Raw genomic sequence first — 23,333 nt, forward strand, 5'->3', positions numbered from 1 at the left:
GTATATATGGTTTCACTACTATTTTTACGAGCGGTTTTTTATTTTGTTTCATGAATTGATTTTAAAATTATATTTGATTAGTGAATTTAATTTTAATTTTGTGATGTTGAATTATTAACAGATTATTGTTTAAATGATTATTTTATTATTTTAATTTATTTATGAGATAATTTGAAAATTAATTATATTTTATAATAATAAAATTTTCTGGATCTGTCACTGATCTAAATCATAATTTTTTGTTGACTTTTTAATAAAATTTCCAAACTACTCCTATCCTCAACTTTAACTCACTTTTTCAATTTTCCATAGCCCAATCTGCACCTTTAAAATCTTTGCTATGGAGTCCAAAACTACTCCTAGACGAGACTGAAATCAATAATGATGGTAGTGGTGGTAGAGAACCTCGATCAGTTCCTGGTAGAAAAATCTACAATGGTGAACTCTTTTCTATTTTCTTCACCACATCCCTTCACACAAAGAAAGACCCCAAATTAAGAAAGAAAAAAGAAGAAAATATCTAAAACGGTTAAAATTTATTCCTTTATGATTCTTCATCGGTATTGGTTGATTCTGTTGTTAATCTTGGTGCTGCAATCTTCTGTTGCATTACTATCCAGAGTTCCCACCATGAAGGTTCATCTCGTCGGTCCCCAAAAACGCAACATTACCATTCAATTAGGTGTTGCCACCGCAGCCGCCGCCGGAAAGAAGCTCTGTCCCAGCCGCACATTTTTAGTCGCATCCTGGAGCTCTTGTTTTGGTCTGATGCTGATGTTGCCATTGAGGAGGCCTCCGATTACTTTGTCACCGAGACCAAAGAGGAGGATGAAGAGGTTGGAGGCGGCAAAGGCGGGGCAACACTGGCAACGCAAGACAAAGGAGGGCCAATGAGGGAGGCTTGCGTGAGTGGGTGAGTGATGCTTTGCGGTGAGTTGGAGGTCTCTGAGGTGGCCGAAGAAAAGCATGAAAACGATGGAACGGGAGTAAAAAATGAAAGGTATAAGTGCGATGGGAAAGGCCATGAGAAAGAGAAATTTGAGTGTGATGAAAAAGGTTAGGGGAAGGTTAATAGAGCTGTGAGTAGAAAATGAAAAATTTGTGGCTGTGGAGTTAAGGTTGAGGGTGGGGTAATTTGAAAATTTTATTAAAAAGTCAACAAAAAAAAATTAGAATTTAGATACTTTTATCGTACGTAAAATCCATCTTCCATAGATACGTTAATTTTCTTAATTTATGAGTATTTTTATCAATATTTATAAATTTTATGAATATTTTTTGTGGTTTTTTCTTCCAAATAGTAAGTAATAGGTGTGGTGTTGTTAGTCATTTCATGATACTTTGAAGTCAGATTTTTAATTAATATACCCGTCTAAAAGCATTGAGTTGGATAGTGGTAAATGAAACAATAAAAGAGTGATATTTAGGAGCTTCACTGCATATAAGATATAACCCCATATCTATCTAGAGGTGATTTAAGAACATAGAATCTAAAAATAGAAGAAAAAAAATTCAAGTGAGTATAGCATAAACAACACAAGTTTAGCATTTAGCAGCGTGCTTCATATCTAAATAAATCTTTTTGGTCATCAAAATTTGTTTAGAAGGTCCTTTTTGAATTTTATAAATCACTCGTATATATACAAAGAATAAAGTAATTTTAAAAATATTTTTTTATATTAATGGCATAAATAGTCATTTAAAAAAACGAATGCAATTAAATGATTGTATAAAATATTTTATGCTGTTGATGCATCATCAAAACTATATATATATATATATATATAACCAATCAATTTTTTAACTAAATCTAACGAAGTTATTGCATACACTTTTTCTTTTCTTTATGTACGTTTCTTTTTAGTATGTGCACTGCTATTGCTTCTTTTTTTTTTTCCTTTTTCTCATTCTTTTTCCTTCTCTTCCTCTTTTATTATTGTCGTTATTATCATTACCACTACCACCACTTCCTCCTTTTTTTTTTTTTTCATTTGATTTCTTCAGTTCCTTTATTTTATCCTCCTCATTCTTCTTTTAGTATGTGCACTGCTATTGTTTCTTTTTATTTTTCTCCTCATTTTTTTCTTCCTCTTCCTCTTTTGATATAGTTCTCATCATTGTCATCACTATCACTACCACTACCACCACCTCCTCCTCCTCCTTCATTTTTCTCATTTGATTTTGTCAATTTCTTTTTCTTATCCTTTCTTCTCAGTATGTGCATCGCTACTACTTTTTTTTTCTTTTTCTCATTCTTTTTCTTCTTTCGTTATCATCGTCATCATTGTCGTCACTACCACTACCACTACTACTACCTCCTTCTCCTCCTCATTCTTTTTTCTCATTTGATTTCCTTTGTTCCTTTTTTTATCCCTCTCCTTCATCATCATCATCACCATCTTCTTCTTCTGGTGAGTAACACAAGAAATCTTTAAAGAACCACAAGTATATAAACCAATTCACTCAACTAACAATATATTTAAATGTGTTTTAAATTCAAAAGGCACATCAAATTGTTGCAAATAACGCATAAAAGGCTAAATCTCTTATATATTATTTGATATCATACAATTAATTTAGTGATAACAAAAACACATTATTTTGTTAGAAGCAACATAGAAATTTTTTGTAAATAACACAAGAAATCTTTACAAAATCACAGGTCCAAAGCCGTAACTCATTCAATTAACAAAATACATTCAAATGTGTTTTAGAACCAAAAAGTATATCAATTTGTTGCAAATGGCTGAAGAATATCTAAACCTATTATATGAGTTTAATACCACTCAACTAGTTCAATGATAAAAAAAAAGTACGTCATTTAGTTAGAAATGACACAGCTAAGAAATTTCTGTGTCACGATTAAGAAATTTCAGTGTCAAAATTACGAAGCTTCCTGCATCATGGTTAAAAAGTTTTGGTGCTATTTTTCTGATAAATTATGCACAGTTCAAAATTCTCCTTTCTCTTCCTTCTCTTTTTCTTCATCATCATCATCATCTCACACATTCTCATAATTCTTGTTTCACCCTTTTAACAAGAACCTATGTTACGGTGAAAAAAATTCGATGTCAAAATTAAGAAACTTCATGTGTTATGGTTAAAAAGTTTCGGTGCTATTTTTCTAATAAATTTTGCACAATTCAAAACTCTTTTTCTTCTTTCTTGTCTCACATTCTCATAATTCTTCTTGTGTCACCTTTTTAATAAGAATAAAAACAGAAAAAAAAAAAACAAACAAAGAGAAAATAAAAAATACGAGTAAAGTATCATTTTTGTCCCCAATGTTTGGGGTAAGTCCCAAAGTGGTCCCTAACATTTTAATCGTCCTATTTAAGTCCCTAACGTTTCAAAACTAACTCAATGTTGTCCTGCCGTTAGAGATCCGTTAATAGAATTGACGGCGGGACAAAATTGAGACGATTTTGAAACGTTAGGGACTTAAATAAGATGAAAACATTGGGGACAAAAATGATACATAGAAATAAATTTTAATTTTATCTTTCAATAATATCAATTTTTTACTATACATAGTATTCAATTATTTTTTAATCACATCTAAGTAAATTACACTTAATCATATTACTTTCATTTTAAATAAATTAATTTTTTTATAATTTCACTCTTAAAGATTTTTAGTTATCATGAAATGTTTATAGAATGACTAGTATATAAACTTGCAGAAGAAAAATAATATATATACAATAAAATATAAATTATACCTTTTGTCTCTAATGCATCAAAATTTTTTAAAATTATAAAAAAATAAATTTATTTAAAATGAAAGCAATGTGATTAAGTGTAATTTATTTAGATGTAATTAAAAAATAATTGAATACTATGTACAGTAAAAAATTAATATTACTGAAAGATAAAATTAAATTAAAATTTATTTTTATGTATCGTTTTTGTCCCTAATGTTTTCGTCCTATTTAAGTCCCTAACGTTTCAAAATCGTCTCAATTTTGTCCCGCCGTCAATTCTGTTAACGAATCCCTAACGGCAGAACAACATTGAGTCAATTTTGAAATGTTAGGGACTTAAATAGGACGATTGAAATGTTAGGAACAACTTTGGGACTTACCCCAAACGTTAGGGACAAAACCGATACATTATTCTAAAAAAATACTACAATAACCACTAGGACACTACAAGAAAAACAGTCTATTGCCACGCTTTTAAAGCGTGCCAAAAAGTGAAAAAAAGTATAGCATCAGCTTCTCACCATGCTTTCTGAGTTATCAAAACGCTTTTGAAAGGATCACATCTGCGAGTATACCAGTTGCTCTATCGACACACTTTTATTAAACTATGGCCACGGTTACTTTGTTGTCATGCTTTAAAAGTGTGGCTGTATATATAACCCTATAACCATGTTTTCTAAGTGCGCTCTCTGGTGGAGATTCAACCACACTTGGAAAGCGTACTAATAATTGAAGATATGACTACGTTTTTTAAATTGTGTGCCTATATGTGAACCTATTGCCACGCTTTTAAAGCGTGGCTATAGCTAAATCTAACTAAAAAAATCTTGATATATGCTTTTACATGTACTCTAATGCCCTCAAAAAACAATAAAAAACCTTGACAATAATTGCATCAAACATAAATTTTTTCCCTTAATAGTTTATAACAAAATGTAATAGAACAAATAGCTAAATTAGCAAATGATCAAAGAAAATAAAATAAAACAAATTAAAAATCCAATTTGTAAACACTCAAATTTATGTTCCTATACTTGGTAAAAGCCTACAACCATGTCATCTCTATACATGCAACGACCACCTACACGAAATTTACAAACATAAACAAAAAAGAATTTTTAAAAAGAGAATTAAGAAATGTGATATTGAATCACCCCAAACTTCACAAATAATCTGCAAGTATGATCATATAAACAACGAAAAAACAGAAGGTAAGCAAATTATAAAACAATTAGGGAAAATACAATAAATCCTGCACGATTTTTATATCAATCTCTTAAGACATTTATACTTACTGTATTAGGTTTGAAGGCCCCCTAGAATAATCTAGGAAGATTTGCTCCCTAGAATAAACAAGCAGATGACGATGATGAATATTGATGAATCAATAATATATTACGAACTATTTAAAGTTATATAGGTATTACCTGTTTTGTCCCCAAATCCAGAGCCTCCCAGTTGAAATGGTACCATCATTTTCACGAGGCTCTACAATGCAAGCAGAACAATGTGCTTCGTAGGACACAAATTTCATGAACTCTGACTCTAATTTCTTCACTTTCTTTGGATATTTCCTTCGCTCCTCAGTTCCATCACCCAGTTGACCAAAGTCATTAGCCACTGAAAAACATCATATGCATAGTGTTAGCCTCTTATCACTTCTATATTTATTGAACATTTTAAATTTGTCAATTATGAAAATAAGTTCTTTTAAAGCTGCATGATTTCTATGCAAACTGTTCCAGTTTTACAACGGAACAATATGCCATCGACTGATGCATGTAGCCATTATTTCTAGCAGAATAAAGCTTAGTGTTTTTGTTATCATTCATAGCTTATTGATTAGTCATCAAGTAAAAATTAATTGCAATTACTGGCCTCCCGATAAGGCAAGTTTTTCCTAGAAAAATAAAATCCAATCCCAAAATTAAAATACTTTTAGTTCCTTTATTTTGAAACATGGCTATAGAAATGAATGCACGATCCAATCAATTAATTAAATGAAAATGCTAGTGAGCAAGCATGTCCAATTAAAAAGTGGGATTTAGAATAGACGTGCAGTTAAGCAAAGTTGGGGCCATGTTTTATTTATCAAAGACATCTGAATAAAATCAATGTCCATGGTTTTATGTTTATCATTGTTTTAATTAAGGAAAACGCTTTCTTTGAAAGGATGTCTATAAATGATTGAGGGTAACACGAAACAAAACATAAGATACTCCATACCTTATTTTTTTCTCTTCCATTAATTTTTCTTTATGTTGATTCTTGCAAGTGTTGGTCCATGAATTAGGTCGCTTTTGGGCTAGCTTGCTTGAAAGCAACAGTGGGAGTTATTCTACAGCTCCTCCTCTGATTATCTTGGAAGAGTTCTCCAACGAACCAGTCAAGTTTCTCGAAATTACTTTGCTCGCCGATCCGCTTCCCTCCAAACAGCACTGACTCTACATTCTCCTGCTTCAACATCTCATTCGCCAACCCAATCAGCATTTTTACATTCTCAGGACTTGAATCTGTATCCACATTGGGTCAACATCGCCCCATCCTAGAGCTGTTTGCCTGTCCTCATTTTTTTAAATTGCTTAGAAAATCTTTCAAGTTGAAATTAAATACAGTACCCGAATTTAAGTACAAATGAATGAATGAAGTACACAGAAAAAACAGTTAAAGAAAAGTATTGAAAGATGAGAAACACACATCCATCATTAATCATGAAAGTAAAAGCAACCTAACAACTTCTTGTGGTGTTTAGAATATGATCGAAATTAGAATAGCCTTTATTAGTTTACCTAAACATTGAGTGGCTCATTGAAACCCCTGCAACCAAATCAATGTTCATAGATTTGAACATGAAAACCATATACTTCCCTATACATACACAGAGCTCTGAGCACCTAAACTGAAATCTTCCTAGAACTTTAAACACTTTAATGTTGAAAAAATGGAAACCTAGTTCTGAACTAATGAAACTTATCTCACATCATATACCAGATCAGTTGAGGTCAGTGAGGCAAGGAAAAGTATCGATACATTAAACAGCCAGATTTCATGGCAAGCATTTACGATGAGCATTAGCCAATGCAAATGAAACTCATCTTCTGGGGTTAGCAGTCCAATTTCTCATGCCTCCACCAATAGTTAAACTCAAAGCCATAGCAAAAATTTCCATGTAACTAAAACAGAGAAAGGGGAATCTCAGGAGGTGACGGAGTTGTGGCTCCAACAAACAAATTTGCATACATTGAAACAGACAGAGAATAAATCTGTAGCTTCTTGTGTTATGGTGAGGATTGAGCGTCGATTGAGGGTGGAGCAACGATTGAGGGAGGAGCGAGAGAGAGTGACCGCCGAGGGAGGCCTTGCGAGCGAGAGTGGCACCGACGGAGGGCGCACCAATGGAGGGTGCGCCGACGGAGGCAGCATCGATGGATGGTTGCGAGAGCGGGCCGCGAGAGAGGGCTGGTTGTTCTCAGCGATGAGGAGGGCTGCGAGGGTTTTTTCCCTTAGCTTAGTCAGGTTCTCTGAAAAAGAATTAAAAGTGTATTGGAGGAAAAATTGGTGGGAAATCTAAATCTTTCATGGGAATCTGATGTCCAAATAATTAGAGAATAGGGCGCGCTTTAAACGTGACTGTAGCGAAAAAAAAAAAAACTAGCTGCGCTTCAAAAATGTGCCTGTTTTTCTGTATGGTTGGTAAGCGTGAATGCGTGATATCTAAAAATTGTCAAATTACTGATGAATCGCTACTCTCATAAAATTATGATTGATTCTTTTCGGTCATGCTTTTAAAGCATAGCGCGGTAAGAAAAAGGGCAGCTAAATCTCTAATAAATTGCCATCTTCATGAAAATATGGCTATTAACTTCTTTTGTCCACGTTTTTGCAGTGTGACAAAATGCGTGGTGACATAATTTTTTTTGTAGTGAGAGGAGAAAGAAAAGGAGAAGAAATAAAAAAAATATACAGCAACATACAATAGCAATAAAAAAATGATAATGAAAAGAAAATACGTGAACAAAAAAAATAACACAATGAAAAATGGTGATTTGCGCATGTTATATAAATGACTTATGTTGGGTTTTGACTAATTTAATGGACAAATGACAAAAATGAGAAATGCTAGAGAATCATTCGAATTTATTGTTTTTGGCTATCAGTTAATTATTAATATTTAAAAATATGAAATAAAATATATTGTTAAATTACAAACTAAAAAAAATTATACTAAAAAAATTGAGTTGATAGCTGACCGAAAATAATAAATTTTAATAATTGAAAAATCGATTTGTGGGATAATTTGTTGAATCTTAATATTTTAATATAATTTTTTAAAATAACTACTATATTTATTTAGTGAGATCTAAAAGATTAAAACATATAAAATAACAACTATATTTATTTAGTAAAATTCAAAATATTAAAACTTTTAGTATATAACTAGTATATAACTAGTTTTAATCTTTTAGATCTCGCTAAATAAATATAGTAATTATTTTAAAAAAATTATATTAAAATATTAAGATTCAATAAGTGATCTCACATTTCAATTATTGAGTTCTACCATATAAATTAAACAATAATAAAAATTATAATTCTAAAAATTTAAAAGATTTAAATTTTAAAATAACTACTATATTATTTAGTGAAATTTAAAATATTAATTTTTTAAATATATAATCAACAATAATTTGATAAACTCGTTTAAATAAAAAAATTTACTATAAAAAATTATAATTTAAAAATGTAAAATTTTAAAATACAAATGACAAAATAACTTTATAATAATTTAATTATTTTTATTATTTTATGTAAAGAGAATTTTGTTTATTAAGGTCTAAAAAATAATATTAAAATTAGTACTATCAAAAATATTTTAAATTTAATATTATAAAAGAAATTTATATAAGGACTAATTTGATTAATTTTTAAAATTTTAGAGATGAAAATGACTTACGTCTAGAATTTCAGAAACTATTTTTATTATAAATAACTTTTTACATGTCAAGTGACACGTGGCGTGTTAGGTGTCACTGGCCTGACACGTCAACCAATCATTTTGTGACACGTGGCATTAACCTACCACATCATTATGCCATGTAGCACTTAACGTGATACGTCATTATCTAACTAACAGAAGGACCAATTTGACTTATGTTTTATCTTTCATGGACTAATATGACTAAAAAAATTATTTGATGACTAATTTAAAAAATAAGTAATCTTTTAGAGACGAATTTGACTATTAATCCATTTCTCAACGTATAAAATTGCGGGTAACATTGGCCATGTTGGCTCTCCTAAGGCTAAATCTATTTATTGATACAAAGTTTGTTTATAAGATAAGTTTGCTTTTAGTTTTGAACAAATATAATTTTTTTCTATATAGTAAATGAAAGGTAGAAAATTAATTTTAATAATAAGTCTGTTATCTTTTACTTGAAAACAGAAAAAGGAAACTTATATTGGTCACACTTGTTTTTGCATCATTTTTATAACAAAAATACAATTATGTTAAAAAAAAATACAAATTGTTGTTAGTAAAGGCTTGCGATTGGCTACGAGCATCGTCCAAATTTATCCTGTATTGTGCTTCCTCTCTTTTCAATTTGAATGTTGATCTAAAAAACGGACGGTTGTATAGGCTTCCTATTCTTCCCCTTTCTTTTTTAATTTGTCTTTTGGCGGCTATGGAAGGTGGCAGTAATTCATTAAAATGAGGAATTAACGGGAGGAGCCGAAAATAGTTGCATGTTGAATGATTGAGAGGAAGTCTAGACAATAACGTGGTCTTAATCTTGTCTCTGTAAGTCTATATAGACCATACACAGCACTAGTTCCTATATGCATGATTAACTGTTTAGAGAATCCCAGAATTTATTGTGTCAATCTTTCTCTGCTAAATGGATCAAGAAATGGACACATTGATATTCAACATGGGTTCACTTGGAACCAATTTTCCACAAAAGTATTAAATAGATTTGCATGTTTGAATTTGTTTATTCAATAATTGATGCAAACGTAACTTGCGTGTAATGAGAGTATTGTGATCAATTTGCAGGAAGAGAGGATTGTCAAGGTATTACTCGGGTAAATCGAGATCATTTACATGCATTGCAGATGTTCATTCAGTGGAGGATTTGAAGAAGCCAGAGCATCCTGATGCAAAGAAAAGGAAGAAGCATTCACAAACACACCTCAACCTTCCTCCTTATTATCCATGTAGAAGGGCACCAAGTTGCACTCAATTAACGACACCTTATGTCAATCCCTAGAATATGAATTTTGCCCCCTCCAATACCTCCATCATCATCACATCACTCTCCTATCTATCTATCTATCAACATCCTTTACATTAACTGTACAGTAACATCAGTAGAGAACAGATCAAATAAAATTTTTGTAATTTTTTGAGTATATATAATAATCCTTATCCTTATGTATATATGCATGAGCCTATGACAAGAAATGAAATTGCACACTCTGAATCTCTCGCCAAGACTTCAGCCTATTTTAAAGCGTATGTATGTTGTTATTATCAATAGTAGTATTTTTTATATCAGACCTGCTTATGATTTCTATTACCATCACTCTCTAGACATGGAAGGTACGGTAGACATTTATTGCAATATTATTCTATTAATGGAGAACTGCACGGTAGATCGATAGAACAATAATGAATGCGTTAGTTTGCTTAAGCGATGGAACATGATAACGAAGAATCCAGAGAGAAGATGGAAGTGTGAAACTGGAACTAGTTAAGACTTAAGCCAGTTAAGCGTATCTGGAAAGAGGGAATGGGCAGCATGCTTGAACTAAACAAGAAAGATCGACGCTCCCAAGCGCCACGTGGACTCTAATTTGTAATTACCAAACTGCCCTCACGTCGTCGTCAACGTTCCGCTCCCACTCGAAATTGTTGGTTCAATTCCGCTCCACGCCACACCACACGACACCAAAACAGAAGACGTTGATAACGCTATCGGCGTACCCTTCCACCGTGTCCGCCCAACCACCGAAACATTCACCTCAATAAACAAAATCCACACCATAGAAATACCTTACCCGGTTTTTCTGTAATTTTCTTTTCTATTTTTATTTTTTTACCTCTCTCCTTTCCATTCTCTTTGTTTGTACCCTTTCCATGGCTAAACCCAAGGCTCCACGCCGAACCCTAGACTCATACACAGTCAAACATATTAACAAAACCTTTAGAGGTACCTTCTCTTCTTTCCAGAGAAAACGCTAAAATTTTCTTCGCTAACTTCAGTTTCCGATACATGTTTTTCAGTTTCAGCTAACCTGAATCTCTATGTGATTCTAATTCGTTGTTTGTACTGTTGTCAGCCGGGGATTGCGTGCTCATGCGACCCTCCGATCCGTCGAAACCGTCGTACGTGGCGAGGATCGAGCGGATCGAAGCTGACTCGCGAGGCGCCAACGTGAAGGTGCACGTGCGCTGGTACTACCGCCCGGAGGAGTCAATCGGCGGCCGCCGCCAGTTCCATGGCTCCAAGGAGGTTTTCCTCTCCGATCACTTCGACGTTCAGAGCGCCGACACCATCGAAGCCAAGTGTACGGTCCACAGCTTCAAGAGCTACACCAAGCTCGATGCTGTTGGAAACGACGATTTCTTCTGTCGTTTCGAGTACAATTCCTCCACCGGCGCCTTCAATCCTGACAGAGTTGCTGTGTTAGTTCATCCCTACTTGTTCTTCTCAATATTATTGTTATTATTATCATAGCCTAAAAAGCTGAAATAATGATCCTTTTCTTTTCAAGTCGCTGATATGATAAATGCGAAATATCTACTTTTTAAGTCGAATTCTTTGTTGGAATTGAGTTTCACTCTGTTTTATGTAGTTGCTTTCCACTAGTACTTAATTCAGACTTGTTTTGATTAATGGCCATTTTGGGATTCTCTTAGTCATTGCATTGGTCACACTTGGTTATTCTACTTGTCTAGTGCTTATTTGAATTATAAGCCTATTTTGGAAGAAATTGTTAAGCTTTGTTTATGTCACTAAGTATTTATTTGCTTGTTCGTTTGAAGAATTGTTTGAATCAAGTAGCTGTGTGACCTTATTTGGAATTAGGCTAACAGGATGTTCATTGTTTTATTTTTTTATTTTATTTTCTATTTTTGCAGGTATTGTAAATGTGAGATGCCCTATAACCCTGATGACCTAATGGTCCAGTGTGAGGGCTGCAGTGATTGGTAAGTTGAATACATGCGAAGGAGTTATATTTAGCCTTCATCTTCTTTACTATTTGCTTTTAGTTTCATTACCTGGTTGATTTCTTGATTCTGGTATGTCCAGTTCTGTAGATATTTGCATCTTCCTGATGGAATTCATTTTAAATTTCAGATTTTTAAGAATGTTTTACCTCTTTTCATCTGAATTCATGTGAGGAAAACCAGTTATTTATGTCAGCCTTTACCATATTGGCATTGTTTTTCCTTGTGTAAGAATCTCCAGTTAACTTAGACTATTCTTGCCATTGCTAATTTGGTACTCTTTGAAGATGATACATTCATCAGTAGCAGCTGGTGTGTTTGACTCTTCTATGTACCAACGATTGGTGTTTGCTTGTTTCATTGTTGAATTTTCTGCTTCTGACTATGCGGTGTCATCTAACACTCATAACCCCACCTAGCTTTCTTTAATCTGCTTCCACTTGTCTGCACATGCATTCATATGTCGTGTATCTTCTCTGAGTAGAATATGGACTTGTGGGAGTTATCCTCCATAGAATAGTTTCATTGAATATGCATACTTGTGATCATTCATGACCTTATAAGTAAATTCCAGATGGACACAAAAGCAATACGTTTGGCTAGTGTGTTATTCAGCTTTATAGGCATCACAGCAAGCCTAGGTACAGGAATCGAAACTTAACATGTATACACAGCGCCCGTGCCTTTTTATGTCAAATTTGTGGATTTAGGAAGGTAAATCTGCAAATTCGCAAATCCATTTGAAATTATCAAATATAAAATGGCACCCTGATATAATAGCTTATTGAATTGAAATTAAATACTATATGAGGAATTGCTAAGAAAGTAAGAATTGAATAAAGGTTCTTAATTTGCCATGACATTTATTCACCTATAGAGGTGTGTTATTTATTTCATACTTCTTTCTTCATTATAATTACTATCTCATGTAAATATTATAGTTATTACACTACATTATCTAAGAAATTTCATATTTTGTTATTGTATTTTAATGTTCTTCGCACCTTTGCATTTATTCTTGGAGTTGGGCTTTAATCTGCTTATGAAATTTGTGGCTTAGTTTGAGGTCCCACAAAAATATTTTTTCTAACTGAAATATAAGGATGGAGAAGATTCGAGGTTTCTGGGAAGATGATCCAAAAGCTTCTGGGATAAATCTTCTGTGTAAACTACTCTCGTCTCTAGATTATATGGAATGATGAACCTGACTCACTTGGCTAGCCCAACTTATTAAAGTGTTTAACACCTTATGAGTAATGAGTTAATGAAACAATCAATTTATAAGTTACAATGATTATTATTAATTGTAGAGTTCATAAATTTTGTTCTCCTGCAATTTTATGCATATTTCTGTTGTCATTCATAATGAAACTAGCTGAAGGCTTGCTTTGTGAATGTTGAGAATTTTTTTATTCAGCATAATATTCTTTATTCAGGTTTCACCCTGCTTGCATAGACATGACTGTGGAGGAAGCTAAGCGACTTGACCACTTCTTTTGTGAAAGTTGCTCTGCTGAAGGTCAAAAAAAGTTGCAAAATTCTCACTCTACTTCAAGACACTCAGATACAAAGGTATTACTGTTGGAGGATAGTCTGAGATTGTTGTTCAGCACTTAAATATATTCGTGTGCCTTAACTTTGAGACAGTTGATATCTATTCTTTCTTTAATTTTGTTAATTTGCTGACGAAGTAAAATACTATACTATTTTAGCGATAACTTTTTGCTTGGTTTTCAGGTGGAGACTAAACGTCGGCGAAGGTCATAAGAGTGATAATAGTATATATATGGCATAAAATGCAGTAGAGATCTATAATGGAGGTCTTAGAGACCTTGCTTTTCTGATCCTGCTAGCTACCAAACAAACACGGAGACGATGTTATCGAAAGTAAACTAATTTGGAAGTGTTTGTGATATCTATTTGGTTTGAGTATTCATAATCAGCCTGTTTGCTTTGGAAGTCGAGGAAATGTTTCCGTTGTCTATAATTATGTAATGTAGATTCTAACAACTCCCCCTTCCGGTCCTTGTTCTTACTCGGGCTTTGTATAGTATCCTTTACTTATTTATCAGCAGTAGACAGACACCGTTCTTTTTACTCAAACGTAGGTTTCGACTTTCGGTCATAGCTTCCTGCCAATTACACCCTGTTGACGCTGTGGCCGTGTGGCGTAAGCAATTTTATATTCATAAGATGTCATTAGGTAAAGGAAAAGAATAGTTAATTTTAACTTTCTTTGATTACCTGAAAAGAAGTTAAGATTCAACAAGGAAAGGCGCTATAATATTATTGTTCAGTTGAACTTAAAGGGTTCTTTTTTTTTTATAAAAAATTATATGTATTATTTTTGTATATATTTTATATTTTTATTGTTTATTTTTGGTATTAAAGTGATTAATAAAAAATGAAAAAGGTAAATATATATTATAAGTGGTATATTGTTTTATTTACAACGCTCAACTTAAAAGATACAAGAAATAATTCCCCTTGCACGTTTTCTCTCTCTCTAGGTCTCTACCGTCTTATATGATCAATATGATGATGGAATTAGAAAATACTACTTGATTTTGTTATTATTATTTTTCTTGGACAAGTGAACCTGAAAAATGTCACTATATTAACCAACATTGTTACGGGTATCATGTAAAAGAGGGAATGGATCATCCAAGTCAATACGATCTTATTTGATTTGTTTTATTTTGGTGAATCCTAATCCATCTTTGTGTGCAGCCATACCAATCACACTGTTGTGGCAAAGTTACATCTATAACATAGGAAAACTAAAACAGGAGAAATTTATTTTTTAAAGAAAAAAGAGCAAAAGGCCAAAGTTAAGCAAAGATAGCAAAGCCATCTTCTCAAGCGCACCCTATGATATCCGTAGCTAACTATGATCTTATTACTTTATTGAAGTTTAGAGATATAAGATATGGTGGAAACTCAGGTTAATTTTATGTAAAAATATTAACGAAGAGCAGTTAGATAACAATTTTGGATCAGTTTGGATTGATTTTTGAAAAAAGCACTTAATTTTTTTATTTTCTTTTAAAAAAATTTTTAATAAATAAAAATTATTTTATATTTAGATAGACTTTTAAAAAAGAATTTTCAAGTATTAAAAATGTCTTTTATTTTTGTTTTTTTTAAAGCAAGGTATTGTTAGCATTTAGAAAAAGCAAATAATTTACTTTTTTTAATAAAAATATTTTTTTGAAAGACATATTCAAATAGGTTTTAAATTAAATAAAAGTACTTTATCCTTTAAGAAAAATATTTTTTCACTCAAAAAAGCCAATCCAAACTAACACTTAGTTAAATTTGTCAAATTATTTATTGCTTCATTCGATTTTTTTTTGTTATTTCGACAGGTTGTCAAATCGAGCTTGTATTAAGATCTCAGTTTGCGGAGTAAATACGACTCCTCTGAAAAAGAGTGAGCTCGACCCGGGAATTACTTAGCGTTCGTGTCGAAACGCACTATGTCGAACTATCAGTGGATAATCGTAGCAAATAAAATGAAAATGAAGTAAAATAGAACTTTGAATAAGTGAAAATGAATAAATGAAAATGTCAAAACGAAATAGAAATTATAAGAAAGTAAAATAACAAAGAAACATTTAAAATAAAGAAATTAAAACAAAGAAAAATAAAAGATAAAATAAAATGGGCTCCAACACTTACATGCACTTGCACTCCATGCTCTTCTGTTGCGTCGTTGAGACTGAGAATTTTTACAGAATTTATGTGATAACCTACTGTTGTTGATTGAAATCTCTATTTTTCTTCTGAATTTCTTCTATTTATATCTCAAAGGTGGACTTATTCCTGAAGAATTTTGACTACTACATTGGTTTTTCCATTTTCTTAGGCCATGATGTTACCATAATCCTGAAGAATCTTCATATGGTACCTCCACGTTCTGTCTTGCCTTGTTCTTTAAATCCGACGTTCTTGCATCGTGTTTGTATTTGACCACGGGGTATCGATCCTGATAGATGCTCGACTTACTTTAAACCAGCAATCCATTGACCTCAAATGTCTTTTGTTTCCGTAGTTGAAAGAGGATCTCTACAACCAAGTAACAATAATTTTAATTACATTTTGACTCCCTATGAATCAAATCTTTATGGGTCAAAATTTACATCAACAAATTGCCCTTTAAAACTTATCTTTTCAAAATATGAAATGATAAATTTTATCTAATTAATCCCATGCCATTCACGTGCCTTTTTTAATGTTCAAATTTCAAAAAATGGTTACAAGAAATGAAACGGTTCGTGCATTTCTAGGAATATGTAACGTTCCCAATGGGCTTTAATGGGCCTTTACTCCTTTAAAACCTTTACTCATTCAGTATTTTTCACCTTTCAGAGACCTTTCTTTTCCTAGAAATACTTTTTCTTCCCTCATCTTCTTCAAAACATTTCTTTTATTTGCAAATCCATCCTCTCATTCCTTCATAGATTCTCACTCTGGTCTTCATTCTAGTAGTACACCAGCTGTTACTGCTACATTATCATCATCCACCACCATCATTGTAACTACTACTACCACCATTCCTGTTACCACCTCTACTACAGGGGCTACCATGGCTTTTTTTCTACTTGCCTCTACTGCCGATGCTATAGCTGCTACGGCCGCTACCACTGCTCTAGGTGGAGCTTTTGGTGTTCCCACTTCTTCTTCCCAGGAGGATGATGACGACGTTCACGTCATAGGTTCTCCACCTTTGGTGGCCAACGTGTCACAATTTTACAATGATGATGGGATCTTAAGAGCTCTCAATCCTAATGTAGAGACCACCGCCTTATGGCATAGCCAGGTATTACTCTCTTTTCAAGTTTCTAATGTCTTATATTCATACTTAGAGCCAATCTCTACCCAGAAACAAATTGAGTCAATTTTCTCTTTCTTCCCTGCTCCTCCTGAGCATCTTCCTTTGATTTTTTGTGGAAATATTAAATCCACCTGTATTGCCAGTCGAGTATTTAGGACTGCACTTCCTAAGGAGTCGAGTTCCTCATTTTTGACATGGCTGTCGAGACTTTCTCCAATTTACAAATTTGTTTGAAAATCTTTAGGAATAGTATTTTCTCTTTAACTATCCACTCACGACTTGTCTTACACTGCCTTTTTTCTTGGGACTAGTTTATACTTTTGGTGCCCAGTCACAAATAACTTTCATCTCCCATATGGAATGATGGGTCCAACATTAATGGAGATTTCAGCCTTGACTGGCCTATCTCCCAATGAGGAAAATGTTTGCTGCGTAACTTCATGCCCTGATGACGTCTTTGATATCAACTTTGACTCGACTTCTGTGTCGGGTTTTATCCAGAATAACATGGGTACCAGGGAGACCCTATTAGCGACAGTGAGCATGTCGCTTTCCTGCTCTTATGGCTTAATGCTTTTGTTATCTTCCCCAAATCAATTCAAATCTAAAAAACGCAATTACCTTTCATTAGCTATCATGCTTCATCACAAGAAATACATCAATCTTTCCTCTCTTCTCTTGGGTCAACTGTATGAAACTCTTTCCTTGGTAGTTAGCAAAATTCGACGTGGAGAACTGTCGATCAACCCATTTGGTCCACTTTGGATTCTTAACTTATGGCTGAAGTCTGTGTTCGAACCTCAATTTACTGCTCCTTCTAAATTTCCCAAAACTCCACTTGAAGATATTTGTCTGTCTTCTTTTTCTTGGTCAAAACCAAAAGGCATGTCATCCATCGATGCTTTTATCATTTCATTAAACTTTTTCTTATCATAAAAGCAACGATGATTGACGGAGGATTTTCGTCAGTAAAGAATTTCTTAATAAAATCACGTTGCAAGTATAGTTCTAAACCGACAAGCAATCCTCGGTTAACGTTTAAATTGTTTGTCACTTAAGTAGACCCAATAAAATTAACCGAAGTATTTAAACCTCGGGTCGTCTCTCAAGGAATTGCAAGGAAGTGTATTTATGATTGGTTATAGGATTGTATATTTTTGGGGTTTTGAAATAAGGAACAAAAAAATATAAATTGCGAGAAAAATAAACTAACAACTAAGAATAGTCCTAGAAAAGATTGAGAATTAGAATTCCTATCCTCATTATCATCATCAATTATGATGGTAAGTGCAAATCGCTTTCACTTAGTTATCCTCTAACAAATGAAGGAAAGTCAAGCGAGCAAAATCGACTTAAGTTCACAAGTCCTAATCAAAGACTAGATTTAGCGAGGCTCAAGTCAACTAGCAACTTTCAATCACCAATTAACAAAAGAATTTTGATAACTCAAGACTCTAATTAATCAATCCAAGTTAAGATCATAAAAATCTATTTTAAAATCCAACCAAGCATTTTATCAAACACTTGGAAGGCACAAAATAAAAGCATAGAAAAGTAACAAGAAATAGTAAAATCTAAGACTGACAAATGCAAGGAATCAATAACCAATAATTAAAGAAAGAAGCAATAAACATGAAATACCTCAAATTGCATAAAAGGGAAATTGAATCTAACAAGAAGAGTTCATAAACTAAATTGGGAAAATAAAGAAACCAACAAGAGAAGATAAACTAAGATACTAGAACAATAAAAGGTAGAAGAAAACTAAATTAAAGCAAGATAAAATTCTGAAGCTAAGAAGAAATAAGACCAAAACCCCTAAAACCTAGAGAGAGGAGAGAGCCTCTCTCTTTAGAAACCTACATCTAAAACCTAATGTGTGTGAATAAATGAATGATGAATGATTTGTATGATCCACTCTCTAGCCTATTGTCTTCACTTTTAGGCCTGAAACTGGGTCAAAAGCAGCCCATAAATCGCCCCCAGCATTTTCCGTAACAGAGGCACGTGTCGCTTGTCACGCGTACGAGTCGTTTGAACTCTGCACTGGCCACGCATAGGCGTCAGCCACGCATGCGCGTCATTTGGTTATGGCTTGGTCACGCGTCCGCGTCAGCCATGCGTACGTGTGGACACCAACTTCTCAAATCTCCAAATTCTTGTGTTCCTTCCACTTTTGCATGCTACCTTTCCATCCTCTAAGCCATTCTTGCCCTATAAAACCTGAAAACACTTAACACACATATCACGACATCGAATGGTAATAAGAGAAGATTAAAAATTAGCAATTTTAAGGCCAAAGAAGCAAGTTTTCAATCATAGGACAAAATTAGGAAGGAATCTTAAAAGCATGCAATTTACATGAATAAGTGTGAGAATAATTGACAAAATCTACTTAATTCAATACAAAATAAACCATAAAATAGTGGTTTATCAATGATTCTTCCTACCATCCCAATCCTTTGGCCTGTTGAAAAAGTAATGTGGGATACCTTCATTCTTTAACAAGTTCTCAAACCTGAAAATCAAGAGGCTCTCAATGAACTGTGGTAAAAAACCCTGACTCCACAAATCCTCCCCGTAGGGCTTCCTCGTGAATCGACCATGGCTCTTAAAAATAAACTCATCACTTATTCCCCTCAATATGTGTCGAGGCAATTTGGTCTTACACAGGCATTACCTTCCCCTATTTCACTAGAAGTTGGGGCCCAAATAGTTTACTATGAAGTGTTAGACTTGAAAGAATTCGACCAAATTTTGGATTTAAATCACCAAAAAGTAACCTCTCAGTACCAGAGATATGTCATAAAATTCTACTTTCTCTCAACCCCTGACTTTCACGAATGGTGGTCGAACTATTATGATTCTCATTGTCCTTCAACTGAGCAAGCTCTCTCTAACTTGATTTTTCCTTCTACACAGACTGTTGTTGCATTGAAGAAAACCAAAGGTGATCATATCCATGAAATCATTGCCTTTGAGAAATATTATAAGGTAAAATGGTATTTTAGGAACATAAGGTATGTTTTTATCGAGGCTTCAAAGGTATAGGAAAAGAAAAAAGAAGCACATTTTCATAAATGTCTTGACCATTATTTTAAACCTTTAGCTCGAGATGCTTTTGTCCAGAAAAAAACATTTCATGAAAACGTTTAAATTGTCTTCTTTTCTCAATGCCCCTTTTGGCCTTGCTGATCGACTACCTAACCCTCCTAAAGGAGACTTAGGAGTGGATTATCGACTCCGAAGAGTAGAGCATCGTACCCTAGGCATAAACACAATTGATGCTATCTATTATCCAAGTGTCAGGGATAAAATTCATGGTCGAACGAGGATTGTTGGATATCCTCCAGGTACCATATTTTTTCTTAATACTTAAAAACCTTTAAGTCCTTACTCCTCTTATACTTTCTTTATGTTCCAACTACTCAACCAACAGACCTAGCGGGTATTGCCCCTAACCCTAAGCCAGTCAAAGAGGACTGGGAGTCAGGCGAAGAAACTGCCCCTAAGAAAACAAAATAAAAAAGGGGTCAAGGCAGAGGTCGATCGAGTGAAGCCACCCTATCTTCAAAGAAGCGCGGAGCCATTGACATCCTTATGGGTGACAAACCCAAAAAGATACAGAAATCTAATCTACCTCTTATCAAGGTACTTTTCAAAGTTTATTATCCTTAATAGTCGATCTTTGTCTAATACATGCTAAATAATTTTCTCACCTTTCCTTTTAGTCGAAACCTTCAAAGCGTAGCTCACACTCCCGAGCTGGACAACAAAGTCATTCTGAGCCAGGTGTCGACCCAGCAGGTGTCAAGGCTGAAATGACTCAACATCCTCAAAAGGTGATGACATCCTTGCCTTTTCTTAGTCCAATTCAAGCAACACCATCAATTGCTGCTTCCCAGGCCTTGATTGACTCTCCAGTGGTATTCATATTCAATTTTCTTTTCTTCTTCTTTTCTTCCAGATTCTTAGAGTCTCATTTTTTTCCTTATAGGCGAGTTAATGCCCCTGCCAACTGATGCCGAAACCCAACAAGAATCTGATCCTGTTTTGACATCAGCTGCAGCAACTTTGACCATCCATCCTACCAATAATCCTGCTGATGTCGAACACAACGAGTCTCCTATCAATGTCCCTACTCCTGAAGCTAAAGACCTGATCTTTGATGACCTTGATTTTGACCTTGCCAACATTCTCTCAGAAGCTCAATAAGTATACTCTTCTAAAGGAACAGGGGTTTTCTCTTCTTTAGGTCAAGAACCCGAAATCGCCCCATCAGTGCAAAAAATAGAAAAAATCATTCCGACTCACGAAGAAGAAGTCACATCTCCTGAGCCATAGCTTCCACCAAGCCCCCGATCCTTCGGTTGTCGAAACGGTCAGTATTGTTCTTGATTGTCTTAACCGTCCCTTGGAAGATATTAATAATAATACCGACCTGAAGGCTCGACTGTTGGCAGCCCTCAACTTATTAAATCAGAAAATCCCAACAGATTCCTTAACATCATTGGAAATTTTTATGGAAGATATTTTCAATCATATATCTAAAATCGACTATGTTGAGAAAGACTACAACACAGCAGTCGAGATTTTGGCTATCCATGATAGGCAGTTAAAGAAATGTGAAACAGCCAAGTTTCAAATTGAAGAAGTCATATCAAAAGGTTGAGCCAAGAAAAAGATCATAGCCACTAAAGTCGAGATTCTGGAAAAAGAGTTGGCTGAACTAAGATCAAGCAAGGCAAAGATCGAGGCTACTAATGCAATGCTCAATCAATGGCTTTAGAAAATAAATCAAGTTTATGCATCTAAGACTTTAGGTCATACTGCTCTTGTTAAAATAGTCAATTAAACCATCAAGGCCAAAGAGAAAACTGTCGAAGCTTTTGCCGCTTTGGGTCGAAAGCAGGAGGACCTTAAGCTTAAATTTAGAACCTTGTTTTAATTTATTGTGTTTTGTTGGAACTTATCACTAGATTTTACTTGTGTTTGATGAATGAATTTGAATAGTGACAATGATTTTAAATATTTTTCATTTATATGCCCTATATGTCGAGCATTTGTTATATTCCTTAATTCATAGGCATTGCTATAAAAAAAATTTTTTGACTTTGAAAGGTCCTTCCTACGAAGGAGACCATTTTTCTTTAACTTGCTCAGTTGGAAGGACTAACTTTAACACTAAGTCACCAACGGTAAATGTTCTCTTTTTTACTTTCTTGTTGTATGACTTCGCGATACTTTCTTTTTGTCTAATCATTTGATCAAAAGCAATTAGTCGAGATTGGTCTAATTGGTCTAATTCATCAATCATACTCGACCAATATTGTTCGACTGGTAAGGCATTCTGTTTCACCACTCTAACTATTTGCAAATTTATTTCAAGCGGCAATACAACTTTATGACCATATACCAACTCATAGGGAGTCGAACCTATGGCTTTTCGAGGGGAACACCTATATGCCCATTATTATACTTGACTTAACATAATATTCCAATTCCGAGACTGTCTTCCTATATGTTTCTTAATCAAACTAATTAAAGTTTTATTAACAGCTTCAATTTGGCCATTTGCTTGTGCATAATATGGAGTCAAATGTATCAATTTAATCCCTCTTGATTGCGTATATCCTTTGACTTGTCGACCTGTAAATATGGTTTTCTGATATGTAGTCAAAGTTAGTTTAAGGAATGCCAAATCTATGAATAATTGACTCTTCAATGAAATCAATTATTTTGGATTGTGTGACCTCTTTTATGGGCACAACTTCCAACCACTTAGTAAAGTAATCAACCGCAACCAAAATGAATTTGTGCCCCTTAGTCGAAAGGGGATGAATCATTCCTATTAAATCCAGAGCCCATCATTTGAATGACCAGGGTTTAATTATGGCATGCAAATTTGTAGCAGGGACTCTCTGAATTGGTGCATGTTGACATTGATCACAATGTCAAGTAAAATTGATACAGTCCTTCATCATTGAAGGCCAATATAGTACTTGTTAACATAAAGTCCAATGTATTTTCTGACCCACTTGGTGGGCTCCACAAATACCTTCATGCACATCTGCCATAGTTAAATATGCATCTTGCATACTTAAGCATTAGAGTAAAAAACCATCGACACTTTTCTTATAAAGATCCCTCAAACTAATACAAATCTTAGTGCCAAATATTTAACCTTTCGATCTACTCTTTGATTGGGGTGTTTGAGGAAATCAATGATCTTATATCTCTAATCATTTAGATCGAGAGTGTTTGCACAACAAACCACTCTTACTTCTAAAGAGGTTAAGTTAATTTCAATTCCACTAAACTCCTTTATCAATTTGGGAGATATTTTAGAAGCCATTTGAGCTAACTCATTAGCGTCCTGATTCAAATCTCTAGAACATGCTTAATCGAAACTAAGTCAAACTCAGCTAAGAGTCGAACGACTACTACAAAATAATTGGCAAAATTCTGACTAATACCCCGATAGTTTCTAGCCATTTGTTGAATTACCATTTGTGAATCTCCCAATGTTTTGAATGTACACCCTACCATACAGAGC

At 33.9% G+C, this 23,333-nt stretch overlaps 2 protein-coding genes across 2 annotated transcripts; both read left to right on the top strand.

Annotated features, from left to right (window-relative positions):
* Positions 1 to 9,559: 9,559 nt before the first annotated feature.
* Positions 9,560 to 10,125, top strand: LOC148552958 (protein OXIDATIVE STRESS 3 LIKE 3-like). Its single transcript, XM_088494073.1, has 2 exons — positions 9,560 to 9,669; positions 9,763 to 10,125. Exons 1-2 carry the CDS (start codon positions 9,605 to 9,607, stop codon positions 9,974 to 9,976), a joined length of 279 nt encoding a protein of 92 aa, XP_088350199.1. The 5' UTR covers positions 9,560 to 9,604; the 3' UTR covers positions 9,977 to 10,125.
* A 22-nt stretch (positions 10,126 to 10,147) lies between these two features.
* Positions 10,148 to 14,043, top strand: LOC107609327 (chromatin remodeling protein SHL). Its single transcript, XM_016311241.3, has 5 exons — positions 10,148 to 10,918; positions 11,049 to 11,394; positions 11,851 to 11,919; positions 13,377 to 13,512; positions 13,678 to 14,043. Exons 1-5 carry the CDS (start codon positions 10,846 to 10,848, stop codon positions 13,705 to 13,707), a joined length of 654 nt encoding a protein of 217 aa, XP_016166727.1. The 5' UTR covers positions 10,148 to 10,845; the 3' UTR covers positions 13,708 to 14,043.
* Positions 14,044 to 23,333: the final 9,290 nt, after the last annotated feature.

This window comes from Arachis ipaensis, chromosome B7 (genome assembly GCF_059453495.1).
Source record: "Arachis ipaensis isolate K30076 ecotype BB chromosome B7, ASM5945349v1, whole genome shotgun sequence".
Taxonomy (NCBI): domain Eukaryota; kingdom Viridiplantae; phylum Streptophyta; class Magnoliopsida; order Fabales; family Fabaceae; genus Arachis; species Arachis ipaensis.

Coding starts and splice junctions, on each gene's coding strand:
- LOC107609327 (XM_016311241.3), top strand. CDS start 10,846: ATGGCTAAACCCAAGGCTCCACGCCGAACCCTAGACTCATACACAGTC. Junction 10,919..11,048: donor TATTAACAAAACCTTTAGAG/GTACCTTCTCTT, acceptor TACTGTTGTCAG/CCGGGGATTGCGTGCTCATG. Junction 13,513..13,677: donor CAAGACACTCAGATACAAAG/GTATTACTGTTG, acceptor CTTGGTTTTCAG/GTGGAGACTAAACGTCGGCG.
- LOC148552958 (XM_088494073.1), top strand. CDS start 9,605: ATGGATCAAGAAATGGACACATTGATATTCAACATGGGTTCACTTGGA. Junction 9,670..9,762: donor GGAACCAATTTTCCACAAAA/GTATTAAATAGA, acceptor ATCAATTTGCAG/GAAGAGAGGATTGTCAAGGT.